The sequence below is a fragment of the Salvia miltiorrhiza genome, chromosome 2 (assembly GCF_028751815.1).
Source record: "Salvia miltiorrhiza cultivar Shanhuang (shh) chromosome 2, IMPLAD_Smil_shh, whole genome shotgun sequence".
Lineage (NCBI taxonomy): Eukaryota > Viridiplantae > Streptophyta > Magnoliopsida > Lamiales > Lamiaceae > Salvia > Salvia miltiorrhiza.
In genome coordinates, this window is record NC_080388.1 from 42,801,135 (window position 1) to 42,828,016 (window position 26,882).

At 36.0% G+C, this 26,882-nt stretch overlaps 1 protein-coding gene, 1 long non-coding RNA gene and 1 pseudogene across 2 annotated transcripts; all 3 read left to right on the forward strand.

Annotated features, from left to right (window-relative positions):
• The first annotated feature begins 706 nt into the window (after positions 1 to 706).
• On the forward strand, positions 707 to 3,015 carry LOC131008497 (potassium transporter 4-like; annotated as a pseudogene).
• Positions 3,016 to 5,277: 2,262 nt separating this feature from the next.
• On the forward strand, positions 5,278 to 6,346 carry LOC131013551 (uncharacterized). Its single transcript, XR_009097726.1, has 3 exons — positions 5,278 to 5,794; positions 5,884 to 5,976; positions 6,120 to 6,346. It is a non-coding gene; the product is annotated as an uncharacterized LOC131013551 (long non-coding RNA).
• A 14,789-nt stretch (positions 6,347 to 21,135) lies between these two features.
• Positions 21,136 to 21,722, forward strand: LOC131008498 (uncharacterized mitochondrial protein AtMg00810-like). Its single transcript, XM_057935371.1, has 2 exons — positions 21,136 to 21,429; positions 21,471 to 21,722. Exons 1-2 carry the CDS (start codon positions 21,136 to 21,138, stop codon positions 21,720 to 21,722), a joined length of 546 nt encoding a protein of 181 aa, XP_057791354.1.
• The last annotated feature ends 5,160 nt before the right edge of the window (positions 21,723 to 26,882 follow it).

Consider the following 26,882-nt stretch of genomic DNA (forward strand, 5'->3'; position numbering starts at 1 on the left):
AAATTATGCGTTACATATTTGCGTTATCTATTAGTGATATATATAACGATATTACTGAACCGTTAAGTTATACATTATCTATGAGCATCTATTTTATAACGGTTATTTTAGCGTTAAGAAAATCGTTTTATATAAGCATTATTTATTTATTAATTTATTTTTATTTATTTTTGTTATTATTCTAATTTTTAAATAAACTAAATACCCCTCAATTTCAAAATTAGAAATCTATTTTTTTTCCTCTCTTTCTTTCATCCGACGCTCTCTATCTCTCTTTCACATCATTCTCCTTCTTCCTTCTCCGGCGATTTCGCCGGTTTTCGCCGCCTCCGGCGCGACGATGATCATGGTGGTTCTTCCCCTTTATCGTTTTCTACTTATCCACCGGCACCACCGTTTGTTTCTCGCTCCCCACTCCTAATTCTCAATTCAGGCCACACATCCCCCAAACGTTACTGTCTCTGTCGTCCGACGCTAGCCGCCGCCCCCACCTTCTCCAATTGCGCTACCCTGCCTCAGAGCCTCCACTGTCGAGCCTTTTCCATCGTCTCACCCATCCTCGGCCGCCGCCGCTAGGGCACTCGCCAAAATTTGAAATCCCTAACCCCCAAATCGCGACCCCTCTCTTATTCTCTAATTGTTATCGGTCTCTTGCCCGCGCCGCTTGCGTCTGCCTCTCTGGAAACCGGTGGCCTTCGATAGCCAGATGCGATTCAAGCTTTCATTTCCCGGTGGAAGCTTCGAGACATGGTCAGAAAACCTAGCTCTAACACCTTTGGAGGTATGATTCCCTTTCAAAATTCTCGTCTCTTACCACCTCTCCCGCAACGATTTTATTGCTAGCCTCGCTGTTAAGTATCCCGTTCAGGTATTCTATGGATGTTAATCGAATTTATTTTCGCTAATTGTGATTATGCTCAAACCCAGGCTATGTGCGTTCGACAATGTGTTCCTATAACCTATACTAGATAAGTTTAGAAGATTATAAATAAGAGCTTATGAATACAAAAATTTATAGCCTTTTCCGCGCATGGCTGTGAGCTATTGACTCATGAAATTTATTTTGCTAACTGATATTTGTCATCTGGTTTTGTGAAGCTATCATCATGTTTTTCATAACTTTTTATATTTTTGGTATTCTGTAGAAGAATGAGTATTGAGATTTGCCCCATTGACATATAAACTCTGTTATAAACAAAGGCAGTCATGTTGTCCAATCAAATCTAAGTTATTTATTTCCTAATTGTCCTCTTGCTAATTCTATTCATGTGTCTTCGTTATTTCTTGGACATGTTATTGATTAGGATTTTTTTCTAATGACGCTCCTTTTTTCATATAACCTATAACTGATCTTAGCTGAGTTAAGCATTAATGGTTCAGTAGTTTCTATTTGATCATTTTTAAAGTTTTCATAGTCTTACAGTGCTTCTAATATTATTCCAAGACATAAGTAATATATTTCTGCCTCTAAGATACAAGGAATAATTAATACAACAAAAAATAATGTTGCTGACAAACTAACATTTTCAATGCCTATGTATTTCCATTTTGCAGTGTATTCCGCTCTCTATAGCACTAGCATATCAGAGCTTTGGGGTGGTATAAGGAGATCTGAGCACTTCACCACTATATGTTTACAGATGTATATTTTCTGGGATGTCTCATAAGCATAAGAGTACTGATACAATATTTGGGGCATTTTCGTTAATCTTTTGGACCTTAACTCTGATTCCATTGCTCAAATATATCATTATTATTCTGAGCGCTGATGATAATGGTGAAGGTATGCTGAATTGGCAATATTAAGAATAATTGGCAATATTAAGAATTTTATCTATTTTTTTATTATCAGTCTTGAGAACCTGTTCAATCACCTCAGGTGGGACATTTGCTCTGTACTCCCTGCTTTGTAGACATGGAAAGTTTAGTCTTCTTCCTAATCAACAAGCAGTTGATGAGGAGCTTTCAGCATACAAATATGGTTGCTTTGGATAGTCTTCTCCGTCTTTACAATTGAAGAGATCTACAGAGAAGCGCAAAAATTTGCGAACTGTTTTGTTGCTTGTAGTCTTATTGGGGGCTGGCATGGTAATAGGTGATGGTTTGTATTTGTATTAACTATCGTTATTTGTTTCTATTTGTAGTACTGTCAGCAGTATCAAGGCTTACAACTGCTCACACGAAGTTGCCCTCATGTATGTCTAGATGTGTAGTGGTGTATGCTCTAATTTGGTTTTCATGGAAATGATAAGTTTAGAGCCATTACCTGTTGGTGCGTTCTGGAAGCCCAAGGTATTGTCATTGAATTATCTTCTATTATCTATATTTGTTTGTTACATAGCTTTTTCCATCTTATTGAGAATTTGTAGTTGCTTTCTCCATCTGAAACTATTCTGACGAATTTATTTTATATTCTTTTCTGCAAGAATTATGTAAGCATTTTTGGAGGTCCCAGCAGGTAGTTTGGGACTAGATAGAGGCCAAGAGGTAGTCGTGTTTGAACCTTTTGCATCATCTTTATTTTTAGGCATTTGTATAGAAACATGAAGAAAGATGACGCTACCAGATTTTTATTTGTGAACCCGTTCACTATTTCACACTGTAAAAGTTTATCAATCGAAGATAGGGCACGCGCATTATCAGAACGATTGCTTGTTGCAACTGCCAATCAAATTGTTTTGGCGCCTTGCAATGTGGAGTAAGTGAATACTTAGCATTCTAACCTCAGTAATCATTATGTTCTATATTCATTGCTATACTAATTTTCTTACTTGTATGAAATAGTTCACATTGGATACTCACAGTCATTGAACCACACATAGTAGTATGTTTATTGAATTATTCTCTTTCATGGTCAGGTGTACGGCAATAGAAGTCAGGGGACGTAGGAAGATGTGGCATTTTGTTTGCTTTTTTGTATGGATTTTCAATCTGGAAATGATGAAGAATTTGGTGAAAATTGTGTTGAACACCATTTTTTGTTAATGTTTGGATGACTACTTTAGGTACTTTGAAGCTACAATGTTTGGAAGTTTAAGTTATTTTATATAATACTCCCTCCGTCCACGAAATGAGTACTCATTTGTGGACGGCACGGGTTTTAAGAAATGTATTGAGTGTAGTGTGAATAGAATAGAGGTCCCACCTTTTTTAGTGTATTAATTAAAGTGTTGTGTGGGGTACACTTGCCATAAAGGGAAATGGGTACTCATTTCGTGGACGGACGAAAATGGAAATATGGGTACTCATTTCGTGGACGGAGGGAGTATATTTTCTGGATTGTATTATTTGAGAATATTGTATATTTGTATGATTTTAAATTAGAAAATTACAAAAAACAGGCTAAAAAACAAAAAAAAAAAACAAAAAATATGGTTTATTTTATAACTAAGAATACATAACGGTTCTCATTGCCGTTTCTAATACAGATAAACATTGTTATCTATTAGCTAATTACACAACGAAAAATATAAATTTCATAACGGTAAAAAACTGTTATAATTCATACTCAAAGATAACGGAAATAACCGTTATCTAAATACAAAAAAGCGTTGTCTATAATAGCAAAACTGTATGTACGAATTATATTTTATAACGCAAAAATAATTTTCATAACGGTGAAAAACCGTTATGTTTTCTCCCATATGATAACGGCGGAAAACCGTTATATAAAACATAAAAAACCGTTATCTATATGACAAATACATATCGGAAAAAAGACATTTTATAACAGAAAAATTTCGTTATGTATTACTGTCATAGACAACGGTTTTGGATATGTTATATATATCCCAGATACCGTTATGTATACATTGTATAGGTAACGGTATGTTACCGTTATGTATGAGCGCCCTCATACATAACACCACTATATACAACGGTAGTTTTGGTACATACATAACGGAAATTTACCGTTACATATGAGCGTTTTTTTTAGTAGTGAGTGGATTTTTAAAATGACCACTTTCATATTGTAAAATTAAAAATTGTCCACTAAAATAAAAATATTTAAAAATGGCCAGTGTTACCAAAATACCCTTCACATTAAAAATTTAAAAAATGTCCACTTTACATCACCCCTTTAAAAAATCTCACGTGCAATTCACAACCAGTGTGAATTCACAACCAGAATTTTTTGTTTGTGAATTCACAATCAGATTTTTTTGGTTTTGAATTCACAACTTAACTGAACTGAAACCCTAAACCCTAAACCTAAACCCTAGTTGTGAATTATTACGAATGTGAATTCACAACTGAACTAACTGAATCACTAAACCCTAAACCTAAACCCTAGTTGTGAATTATTACAATTGTGAATTCACAACTGAACTGAAACAGTAAATTCACAATTGAACTGAACTGAAACACTAAACCCTAAATCTAAACCCTAGTTGTGAATTATTACAATTGTGAATTCACAACTGAACTGAAACGGTAAATTCACAACTAAACTGAAACCCTAAACCTAAACCCTAGTGCATATAAAATCAAACAAAAATGCATAAAGTTTCCACATAAAAATGCATTAAATTATACAAAAAATGCATTTCATTTTAATAAATCTGGTATTTTCGCCACCCCATCCCTGCCCCACCCCCCACCCCCAAAATATATTCCGATTTTACCCTTCTATAGATTTTGCTTTAGAATGTCTTGCCACGTGTCACCATCTTGATACGCCACATGTCATAAATGTGTGGTCAAGAATTGGTCTTACGGTACTACCATAAGCTTGGATTTAATAATTTAGTAAAATGTAGAAGGTTGAAAAAAAAACACTCATGGCGTTCCTAAATGTCCCCAATCAATAAAATTTAAAGAAAATGGTGGGAGAAAAAATTCCAGATCCTTGCATTTAATTTAAATTTATTTTTTAGCTGGATTAATTATATATGGTGGGGTGTTTCTTGCCCTTCATCTCTAACTTGTAGGATGAACATGCATGCATCAATGCATGTGGCATAACTTGTAAATATAGTGCACAATTAACTCCTAAGTTTTGCACTACTACAAAAATGCACATACATAACACCTCATACATAACGGTTTTTTCTAAAAACCGTTATGTATGTGCGCATTTTTGGAAAAGATAACGGTTTTGACGAAAAACCGTTATCTATGTAGTGTTGTCTAAACGCTTAGATAACGGTTTGAGTTAAACCGTTAAGTTTGAGCGTTATCTATTAGTTACATACATAACGGTATTACAAAACCGTTAAGCCGACCGTTATCTAACTTGTAGGATGAACGGTATTAGTTACATACATAACAGTGCTTCTTTGATTGAAAGAGTAACTATGTCTATGACATAGTTTTAATACTCTCTTGGTTTTAAGCTTCTTTCATTACTCCTCCACGTAAAGGGATTTTACATAACTTTATGGCTTTAGAGAAAGCTGCTAGTTCTTTTGTCAAGTGATCAGTCACATTGTAGGAGTTCTTGGAATCATCTTGCGTTGGCTTCCTGTCGATTGAACCTCATACGTTTTCTAGTTCTCCCATGGCCATTAGAAACAGTCGGTAGTTTATGTTATATATATAGAAGACCACATGTTTGCACATTTTCTGATTTTGTCATCGGATAGCAGGTCAAAATTGACTTGTGCAGTTTATATTTCCGTTCTTTCTATTCTATTTTCACCCTTATAAACTACAACATCTACTAATGTAATAATTGTAGGACCCTACACAACCTGATGATAAGCAATGTGGCTACTTTGTGATGAGGTTTATGAGAGATATTATTGAAGGGTCTCAAAATACGGCAGCCTCAACTTTTCACTTGTCATCACTGGTATTGTTATATACATTATACTTTAATATTGTTTAACATAGTATTAGTAGTTATTAATAAAATATATTGGTGATTGTTTGTATTCGTAGTTTAAGGGTGTTACTACTTATTCTCAAAACCAACTGAACGAGGTTCGTGAAGAATGGGCAAGGTGTCTGATTAAGAATGCATTGGCTGGATAGGTATGTTTAAAGTTTAATAATTGATGCTCCTGTGAATTAGGCTAGTACATGCTATAAGATTGGTGTTTCTCCTATTTATGTTCTTAGTTTAGCTTTCATGTGCAGCTGTTTTTCATATATATACTATCTGTTTTATGCTACAGATGCTCCTACAGATGCTTTCCATGAAGTGAAATAGAGATGTATGGCAGGAGAAGTGATGTTTTGTAATCAATCTTTAGAATTAAGCACTAATAGCTAGAACTTATATTTTTGTAAACTGTGATTGTACAAATATTTTGGATGTTATATTTTGGCTGGTGATTGTACAAATATTTTGTGAAGTTATATGGTTGGATGGTGGTTGCATATGATTGGTTGGTTTTTATTATTTTGTTGTTTTAGAATTAATTTTAATTGCAAATCAATTATAATTAAAAGCTGTCATTAGCATACATAACGAAAAATTTAAAATATATAACTGTTATGTATTAAAACATACATAACGTTAAAAAACGTTATCTAAACATCGATTTGATGTTATTATAACATTCAAAGATAACACAGATGAGTGTAATGTATATGAAGAAAACCGTTATGTAAAAACTAATAAATAACAAAGAAATAAAAATTTAATTACGGATAAAACACGTTATGTATAACATTATACATAACGGATTATCAAGCGTTATGTATTTATTATCACCGTTATGTATAATGTAATAGATAACGGTTATATCTCCGTTATGTATAAATTTCACATACATTACACCATTATACATTACAGATGTTTTTACATCCGTTATGTATGAGCGTTTCTGGTGTAGTGTTGGGACACTGTTGGCTACAATTCGACCTAATAATCGAGTCAATAAGTTTGCCTTGGTAGGTCAAATACATCGAAAATAGCCGATGAAAACAGTTTATGTTTTTGCAAATCATATTTGAGCTAGGAAAGAAAATATATGAAGATTTGAGATACAAATTTCTTGAGCTGTGGAAAGTCGTAGTTGATGGAAACACATCAAATCAAATAATACGTGTGTATACAAAGTTAGTTAAATGGTCAAAACCCCCTCAAAATTAATTCCATGGCATCATTCAAATCCACAATATACCATATATATCAAGGTTTTTGCATAGGACCACTTAAAAAAATATACGAAGATGTTTGAACATAAGAAGCAACATATCTTCAACTAGTACACTTTTTGACTTCATCATCTTCCAAAACTACACCATCACCACACATCTATTTTGCCTCCCTTACTATATTAAATAAATTCTTTAAGGGAAACGAGTAAATATATATATATATATATATATATATATATATATATATATATATATATATATATTCTTACATGGTTGCAAATTAATAACAATTCGAAATTTAATCGAGATTAACCCTAAATACATTAGTTAAACTTTTCAATCAAAAAATTAGCTAGGGTTTTCAAGGATGAAACCCCTATGGTTGGAATTGATGATGGAGGTGTGGGGTATTTAATTTTATTAGGTGTGTGCATTGAAACCATTGAAATTTCAACATCAAGAACCCTAAAAAACATATCAGATTTGATGTAGGTGGTCCCTTCTTGGAAAGAATATTGGTCCTCATAAAACTTAGGGCATCTATATGTTTATATTTTCAATTGCACAAAAATCATCCATTTCAAAAATAGTAGATGAGATACGAATTATAATAGATGAATCTTGTTACCAGCCCCAATAGAGTGTACGATCGAGGAGAAGCATTTATTTTGTCTATTAATTTGCAGTTATGATCGAGTGTGTAAGGTGTGAAGGTAGATTGTAACTATTGTTTGGTGACATTCCATTTGGTGAGCCGTCCACTCTATGTTATAATAAATTGTTATTGTTTATTTACGTTTAAAGTGAAATATTTATTGAACTCAAATAAGATTCGAATTTCACCGAATTAACATTTTAATTGTAGGTTGAGTCGTGGCATAAAGTTTGATCGGCATGATTTCACTACAAAATAATTTACCGGACACCGATGGAACCGACGAAAAATAATCCGTTGGTGATTACCGACAGAACAACGGCGGAATTCTGACGAAAATATTTTTAAAAGTTTACCGACGGTATACCGGCGGATTGTTTCCATAACTAATAATTACGTCGGTAATTCGCCGGTAAATTCGGTGATTTTGCGCTTATTAAAATTTAATATTATTTTTAAATTTTACCGACGGAATTAACTATTATTTTTTATTTTTAATTTATTTTTTAATTATTTTTTAATTTTACCGACCGAATAGCGACATAATTATTAGCGACGGAAAATAATCCGTCGTTAAATATTATTTTTTATTATTTTTATTTTTTTTAGTTTTTTTAAATTATTTTTTTAATTTTTTAATTAATCCGTCAGTAAATATTATTTTTTTGTTATTTTTTAAAAAATATTTTTTATTATTTTTTAATTAGTATTCTATTTTATTCCAATTTTTAAATTATTGAGCATATTTTAAAATTTATTGTTATTTTCAACAATAATATTTTATTTTTTTAATTAACGATAATGTAAATTTTTTTATTAATTTAAATTCGATCGTATATTTACCGTCATTTTTTCGTCGGCACCACAAGTCTTAGATACCATCTCGACATATTCTAAGGTTATTAATAAATGATATTGTATATTGAAATATAGTTTAAATGAATTAATAGGTGCTAGTTATATCAATAATACGCGTGTTCTGTACTGGTGACCATTTGAAATGAACTTTAAGGTTAAGTGTGCTCGACTTAGAGCACAACTAAGATAGGTGACCCACTGAGAAGTGCGTCTTAACGTATGCAATTAAGTTCAAAATACATTATAAATACCAAAATACTTGTGGGGTATAAAGCTAGATTGATAAAAATATATATATTACTCCCTCCCTCCCGCGAATCTTGAGTCAAATTCTTTTCGGCACGAAAATTAAGAAAATACTCCCTCCGTCCACGAAAGAACTTCCTATCTTTCCTTTTTGGGATGTCCACTATTAGTGCCATAAGTGCCAACGAAAATCCAAAATAAAACCAAGTAAAATAATCATTTTGGGCACTTATGGCCCTAATAGTGCCATAAGTGCCATACGTGCATCACAAATACAGAAACAACATCATTTAAACCCTAAATGGAACATCTAAACCCTAAATGGATAATCTAAACCCTAAATGGATAATCTAAATCCTAAATGGAATATCTAAACCCTAGGGGAAGTGTGCACTTATGGCACTAATAGTGCCATAAGTGCCATACGTGCAGCACACAGATCAGATCAGATCTGCCATGGCTGAAACCGAAGGAGTCGGAGATCAGATCTGCCGATAGAGGAGGCGGCGCAACGATCAGATCAGATCCACCGCCGCCGTCTCATCAGACCAGATCTGCCGCCGCCGTGCGCTGGAGAGAGAGAGAGAGAGAGGGAGATGAGAAAGAGAGAGGAGAGAGAGGGAGGATCTCCTCTACCACCGCCGCGAGAGCTTCGACGAATTCTCCAAGCTCGGCGCCGCTGCCGCGCAGCCGCTGGAGAGAGGGAGATGAGAAAGAGAGAGGAGCCGCTGGAGCAGAGGGAGAGAGATCATGAGAAAGAGAGAGGAGCCGCTGGAGAGAGAGAGGGAGATGAGAAAGAGAGAGGAGAGAGAGAGAATGGTAGAATAGTCATGACATACAAAAAATTATCAAAATTTATGTTTTTTTAAATAGTGAATAAAATTTGATGTTGTATGTTGAATAGGGCCGAATGGCCCTATTGTTTCTTAAATTAATACGGAAGGGCATATATAACATAAGCGTGAAAGGAAATTGGGGACTATGAGACAGAAACTATAACACAAGAAATGAAATCAATTTAATTACATTATTAAAGATACATGCATGAGGTATATAGTAGTTCCAATCGCCATAGCATTAACTCTAGATACCAAGAAGATTTTCTTGTTATGGCCACGTCAAGTTTCTTGATATCTTGGAATTCCTCAAATTTTATGGATTTTAGCACCACCAATCATTTCACACAAACATACACACACTCTATTTATTTAAAGAAATGTCAAAGGGAAATTAGCCGAAAAAGAAGGCTGTATACTTTTACACGTGAAACAATATCTATAGCGCTGGAATAAATCTACGAATAATTCGTTTTTTAAGTATGAATAATTCAAATTTTATTATATTTGATTTAGAAGGAAACGGAAATTTTATGAATACATAATTTATATATTACAAAGAAATTATTCGTAAATTTATATTAATTTATTCATATATATAATGATAATCATATATTTTCGTAAAAATTGAGAATCATAAATAAACACATAAAATACATGAACAATATATAGTTAGATCGTGAGCAATTAAATATAACACATAAACAAGATATAACCATCTCTTATTCATATATTTGATGTATTATAATTATTCATATATTTTATATGTTTGTTCATGGTACTCAGTTATCACGAAAAGATGTGATTCTGACTTGATCCTGATTCTATATATAGGATTAGATTTCAAAAAAGATATAACATTGCATTGTTGAGTAAATACATCGTAACATTGCATTGTTGAGTAAATACATCGTTGATTAGAGGTTGTTTCTGAGCCTTCATGTTTTCCTAAGTATTTAGTAAATCTGGCAGTTGCTCTTCCAAAGCACGAACAACAATTGATCCCAACTTAGCTTCAGTACATTGGGTGTTATTTCGGCGATACGAAGCTTCAATCTCAAAGTCGAAATCTTCAAGAGGTAGACTCTGAGATTGTGTGTTCATGCACTACCAGAATTAAAATCAAAACCAAATTAAAAAAGAAGATAAAAAATATACTCCCTCCGTCCACGAAATGAGTATCCATATTTCCTTTTTGGTCCGTCCACCAAATGAGTACCCATTTCCTTTTTTGGTAAGTGTACCCCACACTTTTCACTCACAATAAAAGTGGGTCCCTTATTCCACTTACACACACTTAATCAATTTCTTAAAACCCGTGCCACCCCCAAATGGGTACTCATTTCGTGGACGGAGGGAGTATAACAAAAATAAAAACTCAGATTAATATCTAACAGTTTAGAAATAATATCAAAAGAAAAATCAATCCTCGGCAAGGGCCTCAAAAACTTGTTCGCTTATTTTTTTTACATACTGCAAGTGTACATGTGCAATTTAGAATTTGGGCAAGCAAGGTCATATGCACATAGATTGATTCCTAATGATTACTATTCTAAGCTATTGTCCTCACTCGCACACTCCTGAGAAACTTCCCAGGAGGTCACCCATCCTATAATTGCTCCAAGCCAAGCACGCTTACCCTTGGAATTTCTTCCACGTGGTCACCAGAAAAGAAGATGCATATCTTGTTGGTATAAGTAACCCAATCAAATCCTTTAAGCTCTCCTTGAATATGTCGTCCCATTCCAACATATTCTCGGAATCCCTCTCGTTCCGGTCGAGTGGGTTCCGGTTCATCCTTGCGCCCCTCCGCTTGGAAGTCTTAATTGGAGCCGCTCTTTGTCCGTGCCTCTTTTGCACTGGCGATCACTCCACACTTCGTCCCCGGGAGTCACAGGCCCACCAGCTTCCGCTTGGTTTGTCCCCGAACCACATCGTACTAGGAGATGTTCGGCTCTAATACCACTCTGTCACGACTGGACTTAACTAAGGATAGTTAATCCGAAAAAATCGTGACCAAGGGATGTAATTAAGAAGCGGGAATAAGAAAGGGAATAAATTTATGAGGGTGGATCGAAAGTTTGGTCTGAACCCAGAGAAACTCTAACACATAAACAAGTCAATATTTATAAACTGAAAAGGATTATAACGAGCAAAAAGATGTAATTTATATATAAATATCACAACGAGGAAGGCCTATTGTGATTTCTAAACAAAACAAGTGTTCGTAGCTGAATGACTATCTTGAGAAGCATGTTCAAGACATGCGTCTTAGTATTTACATTCAAATATAACAAAAAGGACCGATCGACACCATCTCATCCTATATATATATATATGATTATGTGGGAAGGGCTATCGTGAGAACACCTTTTAAATAAGAAATAAGAATTAGGAAAAAATTATAAATTTTATGTAGAACACATATAAATTCACTGTATAAAGGTATGAATTGCGAAAAATAAATTTATGCTACCTTTGAGATTCGAACTCATGACCATGAATTTATCCAACAAGATGATGAATCAACCGTAGATCTGTATGATCTAAGGGCTAAAAGTGATTCTTATTTTATATCTTAAGAAGTGTACTTATTTTAGCCCTCCCCTGATTATGTTATGGTGAAAATAAGCTTATAAAAAGCTTATAAGTTGTAAAAATAAGCTCTAAGAGTTTATAAGCTCCCCAAAAAATAGGTTGCTCTACCCCCAACTTATTTTGACATTATCTTATAAGCAATACTCATTTTACATAAATAACTCAACTATAATTTTATAATTTCATCATATATCATTCTAATTTCATTTTTCTTCGATTTTTCTATAACAATTTTTTTTTCTCACTAATTAAAAATTCTCTCTTTAGCTTATATAAGCTTAATTACCCAAACACTTTGATAACTTATTAGCTATTAAGAAACTACATCTTATAATTAAGCTCCAAGAACTTATAAGCTTTATTTTTAAAATAAGCTTAGCCAAACACCATCTTGAGACATATATTTGGCTACAAATCTAATCTCAACTGAAGTAGAGAACACAAAATTAAACGAACAAATCAATAGATGCACGTGTGAATTGCTGGACTAATCGCAACACAAATATTTCTTGAAATGCAGATTAAGAGTTTATGTAACAAAATGGTTTATGGCAAAGTGTTGTGATTCTTGCCAATTAATATTCGTTTTCAAAGTTAGAAGGCAAAATGAGCAACCCTTTTAAATAGATGCTACGGCAAAAGTAGACACCTCACATGAACTCTATGCCCACTTTTTACAAACAGTTTGGCATCTCTATCAATCACATCTGCCGTCTGATCGACGCCCTTCATTTTAATCTAAGATTGGATCTTATCCTCCATTGTCATTTCAATTTGAGAGAATACGCATCTTCTATCAAATACTTTCTACAAATTCAATGTCACCAACGATTATAATTTATCATATATCCATGGACCTAACCGCCTTAAGTTACATTAGAAAGAAAGAACCTAAACAATAAAGTGATTTTAATTAGTGGGTTATGTTATGCTATTACTTAATTACAACCATTTCACAATTCAAATGCATGCATCAACCCTCCATGTGGGTAATAACACATTATTTAATCATTGAGCTCTTTATCCATAAGTTATAAATGCATTGTGTAAACTCACAAACCTACCATGCATCTTAATTTGAAAGTTTTTGTTAAATTGTTTTATGATTATTGCAATTTTTTCAATTAATCAAACCATGAGTTTTTGTAGAAGAATGACACATACACCAGCTGCCAAGACACTTGTGATTTATATAGCAAGACAGCTTCAAGAGTAATGAGGAGAGGTTTCAGCCCTTCCACTTGATTAATCAAATCTTGACATGAGAGAAGAAAAAAAAAAGAAAAAACAAACAAACAAACAAGAAAGCATGGGTAAAATGTAGACATTGAGTGATGTGATATCTTCACCTCATATATCACGTCAATGGCGCAACGCACTGTACTGTGCGCATGGGTCAATACTCAATCCAACCCGATCCAACACTTGATTTGGATCAATACTACTCCCTCAGTTTCAAAGTATTATATTTTCTCTATCATATTTTCTATTTTCATTCATCCCATAAAAAAGTTACTATATCTTTCATTTTAATTGCTCCATTTTATCTTTTTAACAACAACCACTTATTTTTACATAATCCCATTAATCAATTTAACCACAACACTTAATTTCACTCAACACATTATCTACGGACCTTTTCTTAGAACCTGTGTCATCTCATATATGATACTCCCTCTACCCCACCTATTGGGCGTCCCACTTATCTTGAGACCTTTTCTTATTTGGTAAAAGTTTTACCTGTTATTCACCTTTTCACTTATTCGTCTACACACAAAACACATCTTTTTTAATTCTCGTGCCAAAAAAAAGAGTCTCGTTATCGCTGGGACGGAGAGAATACTTTATTACAAGGTGAAGGGAGTATTACTTTTATTAAGATTAATTATCATTTTTATAATTGACACTTTTAATCATAATAATTATCAATTTTATTGAAATTTTAGTAATTTTATATAGAATAACTATTTTTCACAAAAATTATCATTATTATTTATAAGAACAATCACTTTTGCAACTATAATTTTCAATGATAAAATTCTATATTACTTTTATTTATTATAAATTGTTACTTTTATTTATAATAACTACTCTCTCGTTCCATAACAAGTGTCCACATTTTTGCGGCACGAGAATTTAGATGGGTATGATTAAAGAGCAAAAAAATAAAAGTGGAGCCCACTTTTATTTTGTGAGAGAAAAAAAATTTAGGTATAGATGATTAAAAGGTGAAAATCTAAAAAACGGTGGAGCCCACTTTCCCTTTTAAAAAAAATAGACACTTGTTATAGGACAACTCAAAAACTAAAGTAGACACTTGTTATAAAACGAAGGAAATATTTCCTTATAACAACTGTTATTTTTATTCGCAACTGATGTTAATTTTATATAACAAGTAATGAATCGAACGCTAGATCAGGTTCCAAGTGAGGGTCGGACCGGGTTTGGGCCGGATCCGACCCACATGCAATAGAGAGCCCACGTGCACTGCATCATTTGTGTATAAAATTTTATTGGAGGCCATGCCATGTTCTACTCCCTCTGTCCCATCTATCTTAAGACAATTTTCATTTTGGGTGTTCCACCTATTTTGAGACATTGGCTTATTTGGCAAAATTTTTACCCTTTATTTACTTTTTTACCTTTTCATCTACACATAAAACACTACTTTCTTAATTCCTATGCTAAAAAAAAGATCTCAAAATAACAGGGATGGATGGGGTATTTTTATTTTTTTTAATTGTTTAGTTCATTACCACTACTCACTTCCTTAAGAAGTCGGCTTCAACACAAGAAATCTCTCTCGAGTCTAATTTAAAACAATGAGGAACTTAAAAGATTGTGAATTCGATCCCGACCAATTGTTTAGCTCAATCACATTCACCATTCGGAAGCTATAGAAGTTCGGCATACTAAAAGAATCTTTCTCGAGTCTGATTTCAAGCGATATGACTATCTTCGACAAGATTTTTTTTTTGAAATGAATCTTCGACAAGAGTTATGAATAGGATAATTTCAAAAAGAAAAAGTATACATGGAAAAATAAAATTATTTCTATTTCTAAAATGCAATACACACTGGCTGTTTAGTTTGTGATCAGAAATGATTTAGATTCTTTCAACTAAAAACTTTTATTAAATTGAACCACATAATTAATTAGGTTCATTTCTTTTAATAAATCTTGAACTACACATATGCCGTAAACTTCGTGCCTATATTATACATTTAATGCTTCAAGGGGAAATAAATTCTGGAGGATACCCATATACACATGTTTTGTTACAGTTTCATAAGCATGACTTGCAATTAATTAGCTGTGTGTCAGTGCATGATCTGTGTGTGAGGGGGAGATGGACGAAGGAGGGAGAGCGTAGATGTTGGGCTATTGCTAAATTTGAATAACGCTCAAATAATGTAAAAGAGAAACAAATCATATTAGAAATTAATTAAAATTCAATATAAGTATGGCTTGATCCAAACAATATTGGTTTGTTGTGGAAGTTTGTTTAACTCTCCAAGCAAGATAGAGTTATTGGTTGAGGTTGACAATTGGAATTTGTCAATTTGAGAACTAATTAACAGCTTGGCAATGACATGTTTGTTGGAATAATAAATTAAACTTGATTTAGGAAAAGATATTTTGTATGAAAATAATAAAATTAGATCTTACTCAGTATAAAAAAAAAACAAATCAGCAATAAAAAGTTTCAAAATTTCATATGGAGAACGCTAGAATTAAAGATGCAGACGAGGGAGGAGATCGAGATCTGGAGGCTAGGGCTTGGGCGACGCCGTAGTTTGAAACCCGACGGCGGCTGGATACGGGCTATGCAGAGGGAGGCAGCGGCGCAATTATCGTCGTCGAGAAGGGAGGCGACGCCGCATGGAGCGGCGTCAGTGCCTAGATGTGAGGGCGGAGTTGGTGGTTTAGGGATCTAGGGCTTTTGGATGGCGGCTTTGCCATGATGCGGTTGCAGGTTTTTTGCCGGCAGAGGGTGAGACAGAGGGACAAAGAAGACGATGGAGAGCATCGGTGACCGTGGCTTCTCGCCGGCAGCGGCGCATGTGGAAAAAAGGAGGAAAGTTTGAACTGGGAGAAGAAATGAGAGAGAAGAGGCGGCGTTGAACCCTAAAATGAGAGGAGATGAGTATTTGAGATGTATTTTAGGGTTGAAAAGTGCAGATGGGCTGTATTTAATTTATTTTATTTTATTTTTAATTTATTGGGCTATATTTATTTAATTGGGCTGAATTTTGTATTGGGCTGTATTTATTTAATTGTTCTATTAGTAATTCTCCTTTCAGAAAATAAACCATTATAAATAATATATATACATATATACGAATTAAATATTTTTACTTAATATTTGTTTAAGTAAAATATTAAGTACTCCCTCCGTCCAAAAAGATTGTGTTTTCCTTTTTTGAAAACCTATTTTATACTTTAAACCTCATTCACACTCAATATTTACACAATATTCACCTTTTACTTTTACAATTTGGTGGGCCTCGTACTACCCTTTAACAATAAAATCACATCTTTCAACTTTTTTATTAAAACTCGTGCCGTCCACTCCACCACACACTCTTTATGGACGGATGGAGTATTTTACTTATTAATTAAGTAAAATATTATGTATTTGTTTACTTAATATTTGTTTAAGTAAAATATTAAGTATTTGTTTAAGTAAAATATTTAATTAAATATTTTTACTTATTAATTCTCCTTTCATCAAAATTATTATTTTTTGTATAACTTAAATACACTTATAAAATTCTATAGTACTACTATTATGTATTACAAATACGTATGAATAATTGGACCCTGCAAAGCAGGGGTATAATACTAGTTAGAAATTAATTAAATTTCAATATAAGTATGGCTTGATCCAAACAATATTGGTTTGTTGTGGAAGTTTGTTTAACTCTCCGAGCAAGAGAGAGTTATTGGCGGAGGTTGACAATTGGGATTTGTCAATTTGAGAACTAATTAACAGCTTGGCAATGACATGTTTGTTGGAATAATAAATTAAACTTGATTTAGAAAAAGATACTCCCTCAGTTCCCAAAATAAGTTCCTCTTTGGGGACGACACGGGTTTTAAGGAAAATGGTAAAGTGTATTGATAGTGGAAAAAAAATATGTTATAATTAGTATTGGGAGTGGTGAAAAGGTGAAAAAGTGTTATAATTAGTATTGGGAGTGGTGAAAAAGTGAAAAGTAAGAATAAATAAAATATTATTAGTGGTGGGGTAGTTGTCCAAAAAGAGGAACTTATTTGGGGGAGTCCCAAAATGGAAAAAGAGGAACTTATTTCAGGGACGGAGGGAGTACTATTTTGTATGAAAATAATAAATAATAGAAATACATAATGTAGTAAGTAAAATAGTTGGAACAACATAGAATCTACTAGCTAGTGCACGTGTGAAATTGCAAAGTAAAAGTAAAAGACTAATCTAGAACCTAGTAGATTAATTTAGAAAATTGTATTACATGTCTAGCTAGATTATTCTAGCAACACTAATTAAGTCGGTTAGTAACCGACATTGCAAGCTTATATATATGCATATGATTTGTAAATTGTAGTAGTGAATGAGAAAAGAAGTAAGAATTAAATCCTCTTAAATTCTCTCCCACACCCACACGACCACTCACTCAAACTTTGTTCAAATCAGACTTTCTCTAAATTAATTAATTCTCCCACATATATATTTATTTCCATATTTCCAACAAAGTGGTATCAGAGCCACAAGATTCTACTTGTTGTATGGTGAATTTAAAATCGTTTCAAGTCCACATGCTCAATAAGAGCAACTTCGACAATTGGAGCATCAAGATGAAGGCGCTATTGGGAGCCCACGACGTTTGGGAGATCGTGGAGAACAGCTACAAGGAGCCGCAGGACGAGGCCGCACTATCCCAACAACAAAAGGATAGATTACGAGACGCGAGAAAGAGAGACGAGAAGGCTCTCTGTCTCATTTATCAAGTGCTAGGGGACGATGATTTTGAGAAAATCTCGAACGCGAGCACCACCAAAGAAGCGTGGGAGAAGCTCCAGAACGCGTGCAAAGGAGCGGAGCAAGTAAAAAAGGTACGACTTCAAACTTTAAGAGGAGAGTTTGAGTCGTTGCATATGAAAGAGTCCGAATCGGTCTCAGATTATTTTTGAAGAGTCTTGGTGGTGTCAAATCAAATGAAAAGAAATGGTGAAAAATTAGAGGATATAAGAATTATGGAGAAAATATTGTGGTCACTAACCCCAAAGTTCGAGCACATTGTGGTGACGATCGAAGAAACTAAAAATTTGGAGGAGATGACGATCGATCTCTTGTTGGGGTCGTTACAAGCGTACGAGGAGAAATAGAAAATTGGAGAGCAGCTGTTGAAGATGCAAATAAGTGGACGAGACAAAGAAGAAAGCTCGAGAAACAACCACGGATAATACAAAGGAGGACGTGGTCAAGGTCAAGATCGAGGCAAAGGCCGTGGACATGGACGTGGACGAGGAGGCTTCGTCAACAGTGGTGAAGGAAATGAGTTTACAAGTGGTCGGGAGAGGAGCAACCCGCAGTCGAGGTACGATAAATCTTCAATAAAGTGTTATAATTGCCATAAATTTGGGCACTATGCTTCCGAATGCAGAAGTGAAAAATTAAAGATTGAAGAGAAGGCCAATTATGTTGAAGATACAAGTCAAGAAATCGGTAGTGTGCTTCTAGCATATAAAGGAGAAGCTGGAAGACAAGATGACACGTGGTACCTCGACACTGGTGCTAACAATCACATGTGCGGGAAAAGAAGCATGTTCGTGGAGCTCAATGAGTCGGTAAGTGGAAATGTCTCCTTTGGTGCTGAATCTAAAATTCCAATTAAAGGAAAAGGGAAAATTTTAATTCGTTTGAAGAATGGAAATCAGGAATTTATTTCCAACGTTTATTATGTGCCCAATATGAAAAATAATATCTTGAGTTTGGGACAACTCTTAGAGAAAGGTTATGATATTCACATGAGAGATTATAACCTTCCAATAAGAGATGGCAAAAAATAATCTTATTGCCAATGTGTCAATGTCTAAAAATAGAATGTTCTTATTGAATATTTGAAATGATATGGCAAAATGCCTAAAAGCGTGTTACCAAGATAAGTCTTGGTTATGGCACCTTCGGTTTGGGCACTTGAACTTTGGTGGTTTGGAGTTGCTATCAAAGAAAGAGATGGTGAGAGGCCTATCATCCATCAAACATCCCGATCAACTCTGCGAAGGTTGTCTACTCGGGAAGCAGTTCAGAAAGCCATTCTCAAAGGAGTCAAGCTCAAGAGCTCAAAAGCCACTGGAGTTGATTCATGCTGACATGTGTGGGCCGATAAATCCAAGCTCCCTCGGTAAAAATAATTATTTTATGCTCTTCATTGATGATTTTTCTAGAAAAACGTAGGTATATTTCTTGAAGCAGAAGTCAGAAGTATTCGATGCATTCAAGAAATTCAAAGCGGACGAGAAATCAAAGCCTTGAGGTCTGATCGAGGGGGAGAATTCACATCCAAAAAGTTTCTAGAATTTTGTGAAGCAAATGGAATTCGGCGGCCCCTGACAGTTCCGAGATCCCCCCAACAGAACGGAGGGGCAGAAAGAAAGAACAGAACAATCATGGAGATGGCGAGGAGCATGCTAAAGACAAAGAATCTGCCTAAAGAATTTTGGGCCGAAGCAGTGGCGTGCGCGGTGTACCTGTCCAACTGATCTCCAACAAGAAGTGTTTGGGGAAAGACTCCACAAGAAGCTTGGAGTGGGAGAAAGCCAGGAATTTCCCACCTAAAGGTATTTGGGAGCAAAGCCTACGTACATGTACCAGATGAGAGAAGGAAGAAGCTCGATGATAAAAGTGAAGCATTCATCTTTATCGGGTACGACTCTAACTCTAAAGGCTATAAGTTATATAATCCAAATACCAAGAAAACAGTGATAAGTCGAGACATGGAGTTCGACGAAGAAGGAGTCTGGAATTTCAGCTCCAGCGGTGACTTCACCTACATCCCACAGTTAGAAGAACAAAAAGCTGAAGAGCAAGATGGAGAAGTCCAACAAGAGCCAATGATTCCACCAGCTTCACTTGTACCAGTCACTGAAGACTCGCTACCATCTTTCTTGAATGAAAGAGCTACAGCACGAGCAAGGAATTTGGATGAGATATATGAGGATATTGAGAGGTTAGAAAATCTCACCTTATTCTGCCTATTTGCTGACTGTGAACCTGTTAGCTTTGAAGAAGCAACAGATAGTGAAAATTGACGAGTCGCGATGGATGAAGAAACCAAAGCCATAAAGAAGAATGATATGTGGGAGCTCGTGACACTACCGGAAGGGCACAAAGCTATTGGACTCAAGTGGGTATATAAAGTTAAGAAGAATTCCAAGGGTGAAGTGGAAAGATATAAAGCGAGGCTCGTCGTGAAATGATATAGTCAAAGAGCTAGAATCGATTATGATGAGGTATTTTCTCCAGTCGCTCGCTTAGAAACTATCAGACTAATACTCTCTCTTGTAGCCCAAAATAGATGGAAGATTTATCAAATGGATGTTAAGTCAGCCTTCTTCAATGGATATATAGTCAAAGAAGTCTATATCAAGCAGCCAATGGGCTACGAGGTGAAAGGGCAAGAAGATAAAGTCTTGAAGTTAAAGAATGCCCTATACGGACTAAAGCAAGCACCAATGGCATGGAATAGCATGATCGATAAGTACTTAGAGGATAGTGGTTTCACTAAATGCCCTCATGAGCATGCTCTCTACGTGAAAGTCAATGGAAGAAATGTCTTAATTGTGTGTTTGTATGTAGATGATTTGATTTTCACAGGAAATAATCCAAAGATGATTGAGGAGTTCAAGCCATGTCAAAGGAGTTTGAGATGACCAACATTGGGCTGATGGCGTACTATCTCGGTGTGGAAGTCAAGCAACTCGAAGATGAGATCTTCATCACACAAGAAGGTTACGCCAAGGAAATTCTCAAGAAGTTCAAGATGGAGGACTGCAAGGCAATCAACACACCAGTGGAGTGTGGGATCAAATTATCCAAGAACGACGGAGGAGAAAAAGTAGATCCGACATTATTCAAGAGCTTGGTTGGAAGCCTACGATACTTAACTTGCACGAGGCCAAACATACTTTATGCCACAGGGCTCGTGAGTCGCTATATGTAAATCCAACCTCCATCCACTTCAAGGCAGCAAAGAGAATATTACGATATCTCAAAGGTACGCTCGACTATGGCCTATTCTATTCAAATACTGATGATTATAAGCTTGTTGGCCATAGTGATAGCGATTGGGCTGGAGATAACGATGATCAAAAGAGCACAAGTGGCTTCGTGTTTTTCATGAGAGACACTGTTTTCACCTGGATGTCGAAGAAGCAATCCATAGTCATGCTGTCAACATGTGAAGCTGAATATGTGGCTGCCACATTCAGTGTTTGACATGCAGTTTGGCTACGAAGTTTATTGGAAGAGCTTGGATGGCCACAAAAGGAGCCAACAAGTATTTGTGTGGATAATAAGTCGGCAATCGTGCTCTCAAAGAATTCAGTGTTGCATAATCGAAGCAAGCATATTGACACCCGCTTCCACTACATCAGAGAATGCATCGCAAAGAAGGAAGTTCAAGTGGAATACGTGAAATCACAAGATCAAGTTGCAGACATCTTCACAAAGCCACTCAAGTACGAAGAATTTATCAAGCTGAGAAGTTTGCTCAGAATGATAAATCAAGTTTAAGGAGAAGTGTTGGAATAATAAATTAAACTTGATTTAGGAAAAGATATTTTGTATGAAAATAATAAATAATAGAAATAGAAAATGTAGTAAGTAAAATAGTTGGAACAACCTAGAATCTACTAGCTAGTGCACGTGTGAAATTGCAAAGTAAAAGACTAATCTAGAACCTAGTAGATTAATTTAGAAAATTGTATTACATGTCTAGCTAGATTGTTCTAGCTAGCAACAGTAATTAAGTCGGTTAGTAACCGACATTGCAAGCTTATATATATGCATATGATTTGTAAATTGTAGTAGTGAATGAGATAAGAAGTTAAAGAATTAAATCCTCTTAAATTCTCTCCCACACCCACATGACCACTCACTCAAACTTTGTACAAATCACACTTTCTCCAAATTAATTAATTCTTGTTAGGTCCGGGGGGTCTCGAATAGGTGTATGGGGGGGGGAATACACTTATAGGCTATTTTTATGACTATCTACAAACCTCAATCAGAGGGATCTCAGTCAGAGATAGAAGCGAAACTTTACACGCAAACAAGACACCTGTTTAACCGAAATAAGTGTTGACCAACAGGGTTGACGACTGATACTGAAAGCTCTTCAGTAAAGAGTTATCAGTTAAGTCACTTGAACTTAACTGATCCACGTAAGGGCTTCAGTCGTGTTTGCAAAGATGAAGATGATATCTCTCTTCCTTACTATCAGAGGATAGTGAGTCAGATTGATATCATACGCAGCGGAAATTAAACTTAGTTTCAAATAGCCTCGGTGGAGCAGATAGTTGGATTAAGGTTTCTCTTTTCAGTTAGTCAGCATTCAGTTTTATCAATTGAAATAACACAGTTATGAATGTAAAACTGAAAGCTGTAAATAACACAGAGACTTTTACGTGGTTCGGAAAAACTCTTTCCTACATCCACGGCTGGTCGATCAGACCAACAATCCACTCCGCAAGTGCTTCCCTGGTGCACTGCAAACCGTGAACTGAAGATAAACTCTCTCTTCAGCACCTACACACCTCGCGTAGGGTTTCCCTACCTACACACCTCGCGCAGGATTTCAGCACCTACACAGCTCGCGCAGGATTTCCTTGCTAAGCACACCTCGTGCTCAGACTTCCCTATCAGAGTTCAGAACACCTTCTGAAACTCCGAGTCACTCAAACACTCTTATGGGGGTGAAGTTTAAACGAGTGCCAACTATACTTACAAAGAACGAGTTCTTTGAAGCAAGTTTGACCTTTGGCTTCTGGGTACACAGAATATATGCCTAGGGTCTAAGAGAATGTATGTAATCAGCAGTGACTGATTTTGGCTTTGGAATTCTCTTCTTCGATTCAAGCTTTGGGCGGTTTAAGCTTTAGGCTGAGTAGCTATTTCGGCAGAGCTTCAGCTTTTGTCGTTGAATCGGTGAAGATTGAAGTGATCCTCGAGCGCTATTTGTAGGGGAACTCTTGAATAGATCCATTGGCGTAAATCGTCCTCAAGATTTCTTCCGTTGGAGAGCAATTCGAATTTGGGCTGAGGCTTCAATCTTCGAGGTTCCTTGTCTGTGTGGAAACGGCTCTCTTTGATGGACAGGAGATGTGACATCTCTGAAAAGTAACCACCAGATAGGAATGACCTCTACAGAGATAAGATATTGAGATATCTCTGCATTTAATGCGGCTGTACTTGAGCGTACGTGGCTTCCTCTGAACGTCGGAAGATCAGTCCTAGGAGGAATGTTCAACTGATACTTGACTTTAGTATCAGTCCATGGCGCGCATTAAATAATCAGTCTTCAATTGATTCTTCAACTGATACTTCAGTTGGTAACTGCAGTCTTTAGTCTTCAGTCTTCAGTCTTCGTTCTTCAGTCTTCAGTCTTCAGTCTTTGACACCGCAACTAAACTAGAAACGAACTCTAACACTTGAGTTCAAAAACGATTATAGTCTATTACATTTAAGTCCTATGAATTTTGGTATCATCAAAACAAGGGTTAGGATATTCCACAAGGTTCCCAACAATTTCCCCCTTTTTGATGATGCCAAAACCACACAGCAGTTCTAGACAGCAAAAAGACTGAGCTCACAGTACAAGTTCTAGACAAGGGGTGAAAGCTGTTCCCCCTTAACAACAGAACCTAAATAACTTGTACTCAGAGCAAGAATGAAAACAGTTCTAAACACAGAACAGCAAGAAGACAGAAAAATAACCATAAATCACAGCCTGGACAAAGAGTCATTGTCTTCAGGGTGAGATCAATAAGAAGTTCATTTCATTAAACGGACTGATAAGCCATCAGTCTAGGTACAGAGCAAGACTTACATTGGAGTAAAAAGTAAAACAAAAACATCATGGATAAACCATGGACTCCAGCAGTCTGCTTGGCTGCGCCTTGAACTTCTTGATCTTCATCTTCTGTCTTCGTGTCTTCAATGTTCCTAAGCTTGTTCCACTCTCACTTGTTTTCCGTTGAATTGAGGTCTCTTCCTCTTGGTGTATCTTCCTCATGATCATCCTGATGAAATATGACGATCATTTTGCTTGATCGTCTTCAGTCTTTTGAGAATAAGTCTCTTAAGAATTTCCCCCTTTTTGGCAACATCAAAAAGGTGGGATTTTGACTGAAGGATGAAGCTAAGACCACTGCGTGGAAACTGAATCGCAGAATGGTCCAGAGAAAGATGTTGAGGGTCAGAGGTATACAGAGAAGGCGGAGGGTTTAGAAAAGAAAAATGAAAGATGGGTGAGGAGACAGGGAAGGAGACGAAGAAAGGGGTGGGTTTAGGTTTGCATGGCTCTCGAAACTGGGAAGAAGAGAGCAGCAATCATGCAAACCAAAGGAGGTTGAGAGGAGGGTTGATGGTGAAGAAAAAGAAGCAAATGAGGAGAGTTGTGTGGGGAAGGAAAATCGAATCAGCGGCTATCGTGAGGATATACGCTGTCGATCTTGCACCGGTTGACAACGAGCTCCTGCTCATTGTTGTTGCTTGGCATCGAAGCTTCACAGTAGGCAAGAGGCCTCCATGTGAAGACGATGAAGTCTGTCCTTTTTCAGACAGGTACTTCAAACCGATGCACCGGGCATGAGGATGGAAGACGCTCGCTTCGCTGGATACAAGTGAGGGTAGAGCAAACTTTGACGCCGGAGAGACGTTGTGATCCAGTGGAAGGGTCCGGTGAAGACCAAGACTATGAGCGTCATTCTTCCACTCCATGACTTTGCAGTCATAGATTTCTCCTTTAGTCGGAACAATTTTTCTGCAACTTTGGAAACAATTGAAACTTTTTCTCACAGTGAAAGCTGTGGAGAGTTGTTAGTTGATGCAGAAATACTATGAAGACAACATGGTATAAATAGACAAGATGTGAACCATGTAGAAGATGAAAAGGTTTTTCGAAAACTGTGCCTTAAATGCAATTGAAGAAAAATTTCGCGTCCGCCGTCACTGCGAGGGACTTCAAAAGGCATCATTACATATGTCATGTCAATGAGCGTTTCAAGAAATTTTATTGCAGAGGCAAAAAGGTTGGAAGGATTTTTGGCAAAAAGATCAGGACAAGTTCAATCAAAACAGATTTTCACTTTATAAAAATCTTGTCCTCTTTTGGATATTCCAATTCCAACAATTCCAATAATCAGTTAAAGTTTTTTTTTTTGAAAGAAACTGATCAGTTAGAGAAAAGATTTTGAACTAAAAACTTAAAGCTCTAAACTGAAATAACTGATTTTGAAAAGGTAAGCATTTTAAAATACTTACTGATCAACTGAACATAGTAGTCAGTTGATACCACGTGATCCTGGATGATATCCGGATGACTTCCTCTTCAGATGAGCACTTGGACTTCATTGCTTTTTACGTCGACGATCGTAGAAGCAGTAGTTGGTTGACCACCAGTCAGCATGACTGTTTGAGAAAATCTTCAAACACAGCATCACTCTTCAGGGTTGATGAGGCCAATCTTTGCACAAAGATCGTTGAACCTCTCTTCTGGAAGAGCCTTGGTCAGCAGGTCCGCTCTCTGAATAGCAGTGGGAATCCATTCCACAGAGACATTCTTCTTTTTGACATGATCACGAATGAAGTGATGTCGAATCTCAATATGTTTGACTCTGGTGTGATGAACTGGATTCTGGGAGATTGCAATAGCACTGGAGCTGTCGCAATAGATAAGAACTTCCTTTTCCTCGATCCCATTGTCCTTTAGTTGATGGACTAACCACAGGATTTGTGAGCAGCAGCTTCCGGCAGCAACATATTCAGCTTCAGTTGTAGAGGTGGCGACTGAAGTCTGTTTCTTAGAAAACCAAGAGATGAGCTTGTTGCCTAGGAATTGACATGTTCCGGAGGTTGATTTGCGATCAAGCTTGCATCCACCGAAGTCGGAGTCTGAAAATCCGGTGAGCTTGATGTCGTCCTCTGCTGGGTACCACAATCCTAAATTGGGTGTGCCCTTGAGATATCTCAGAATTCGCTTAGCTGCATCTAAATGAGCTTCCTTAGGATCTGATTGATATCTTGCACAAACCCCGACTGCAAATGCGATATCTGGTCTGCTCGCAGTCAAATACAGCAAAGATCCAATGATTTCTCTGTACTTCTTCGAAGAGACAGAGCTTCCTTCTGAACCTGGATCAACTTTCCAGTTTGTGTTCATTGGGATCTTGACTGACTTCATGTGCTGAATACCGAACTTAGCTATCAGCTCCTTGGCATACTTGGACTGGCTGATCAGTATTCCTTCTTTGGTCTGCTTGACTTGCAATCCGAGAAAGAAATTCATTTCTCCCATCATGGACATTTGGAATTTGTTCTTCATGATGTCAGCAAACTTATTGCACATGTGTTCGGATTTGGATCCGAAGATTATGT

What these genes read in the sequence shown, in the direction of transcription:
- LOC131008498 (XM_057935371.1), top strand. Translation starts at nt 21,136, where the DNA reads ATGTCAAAGGAGTTTGAGATGACCAACATTGGGCTGATGGCGTACTAT. An exon ending in TACTTTATGCCACAGGGCTC is followed by an intron (nt 21,430 to 21,470) that starts GTGAGTCGCTAT and finishes ATCCACTTCAAG; the next exon opens with GCAGCAAAGAGAATATTACG.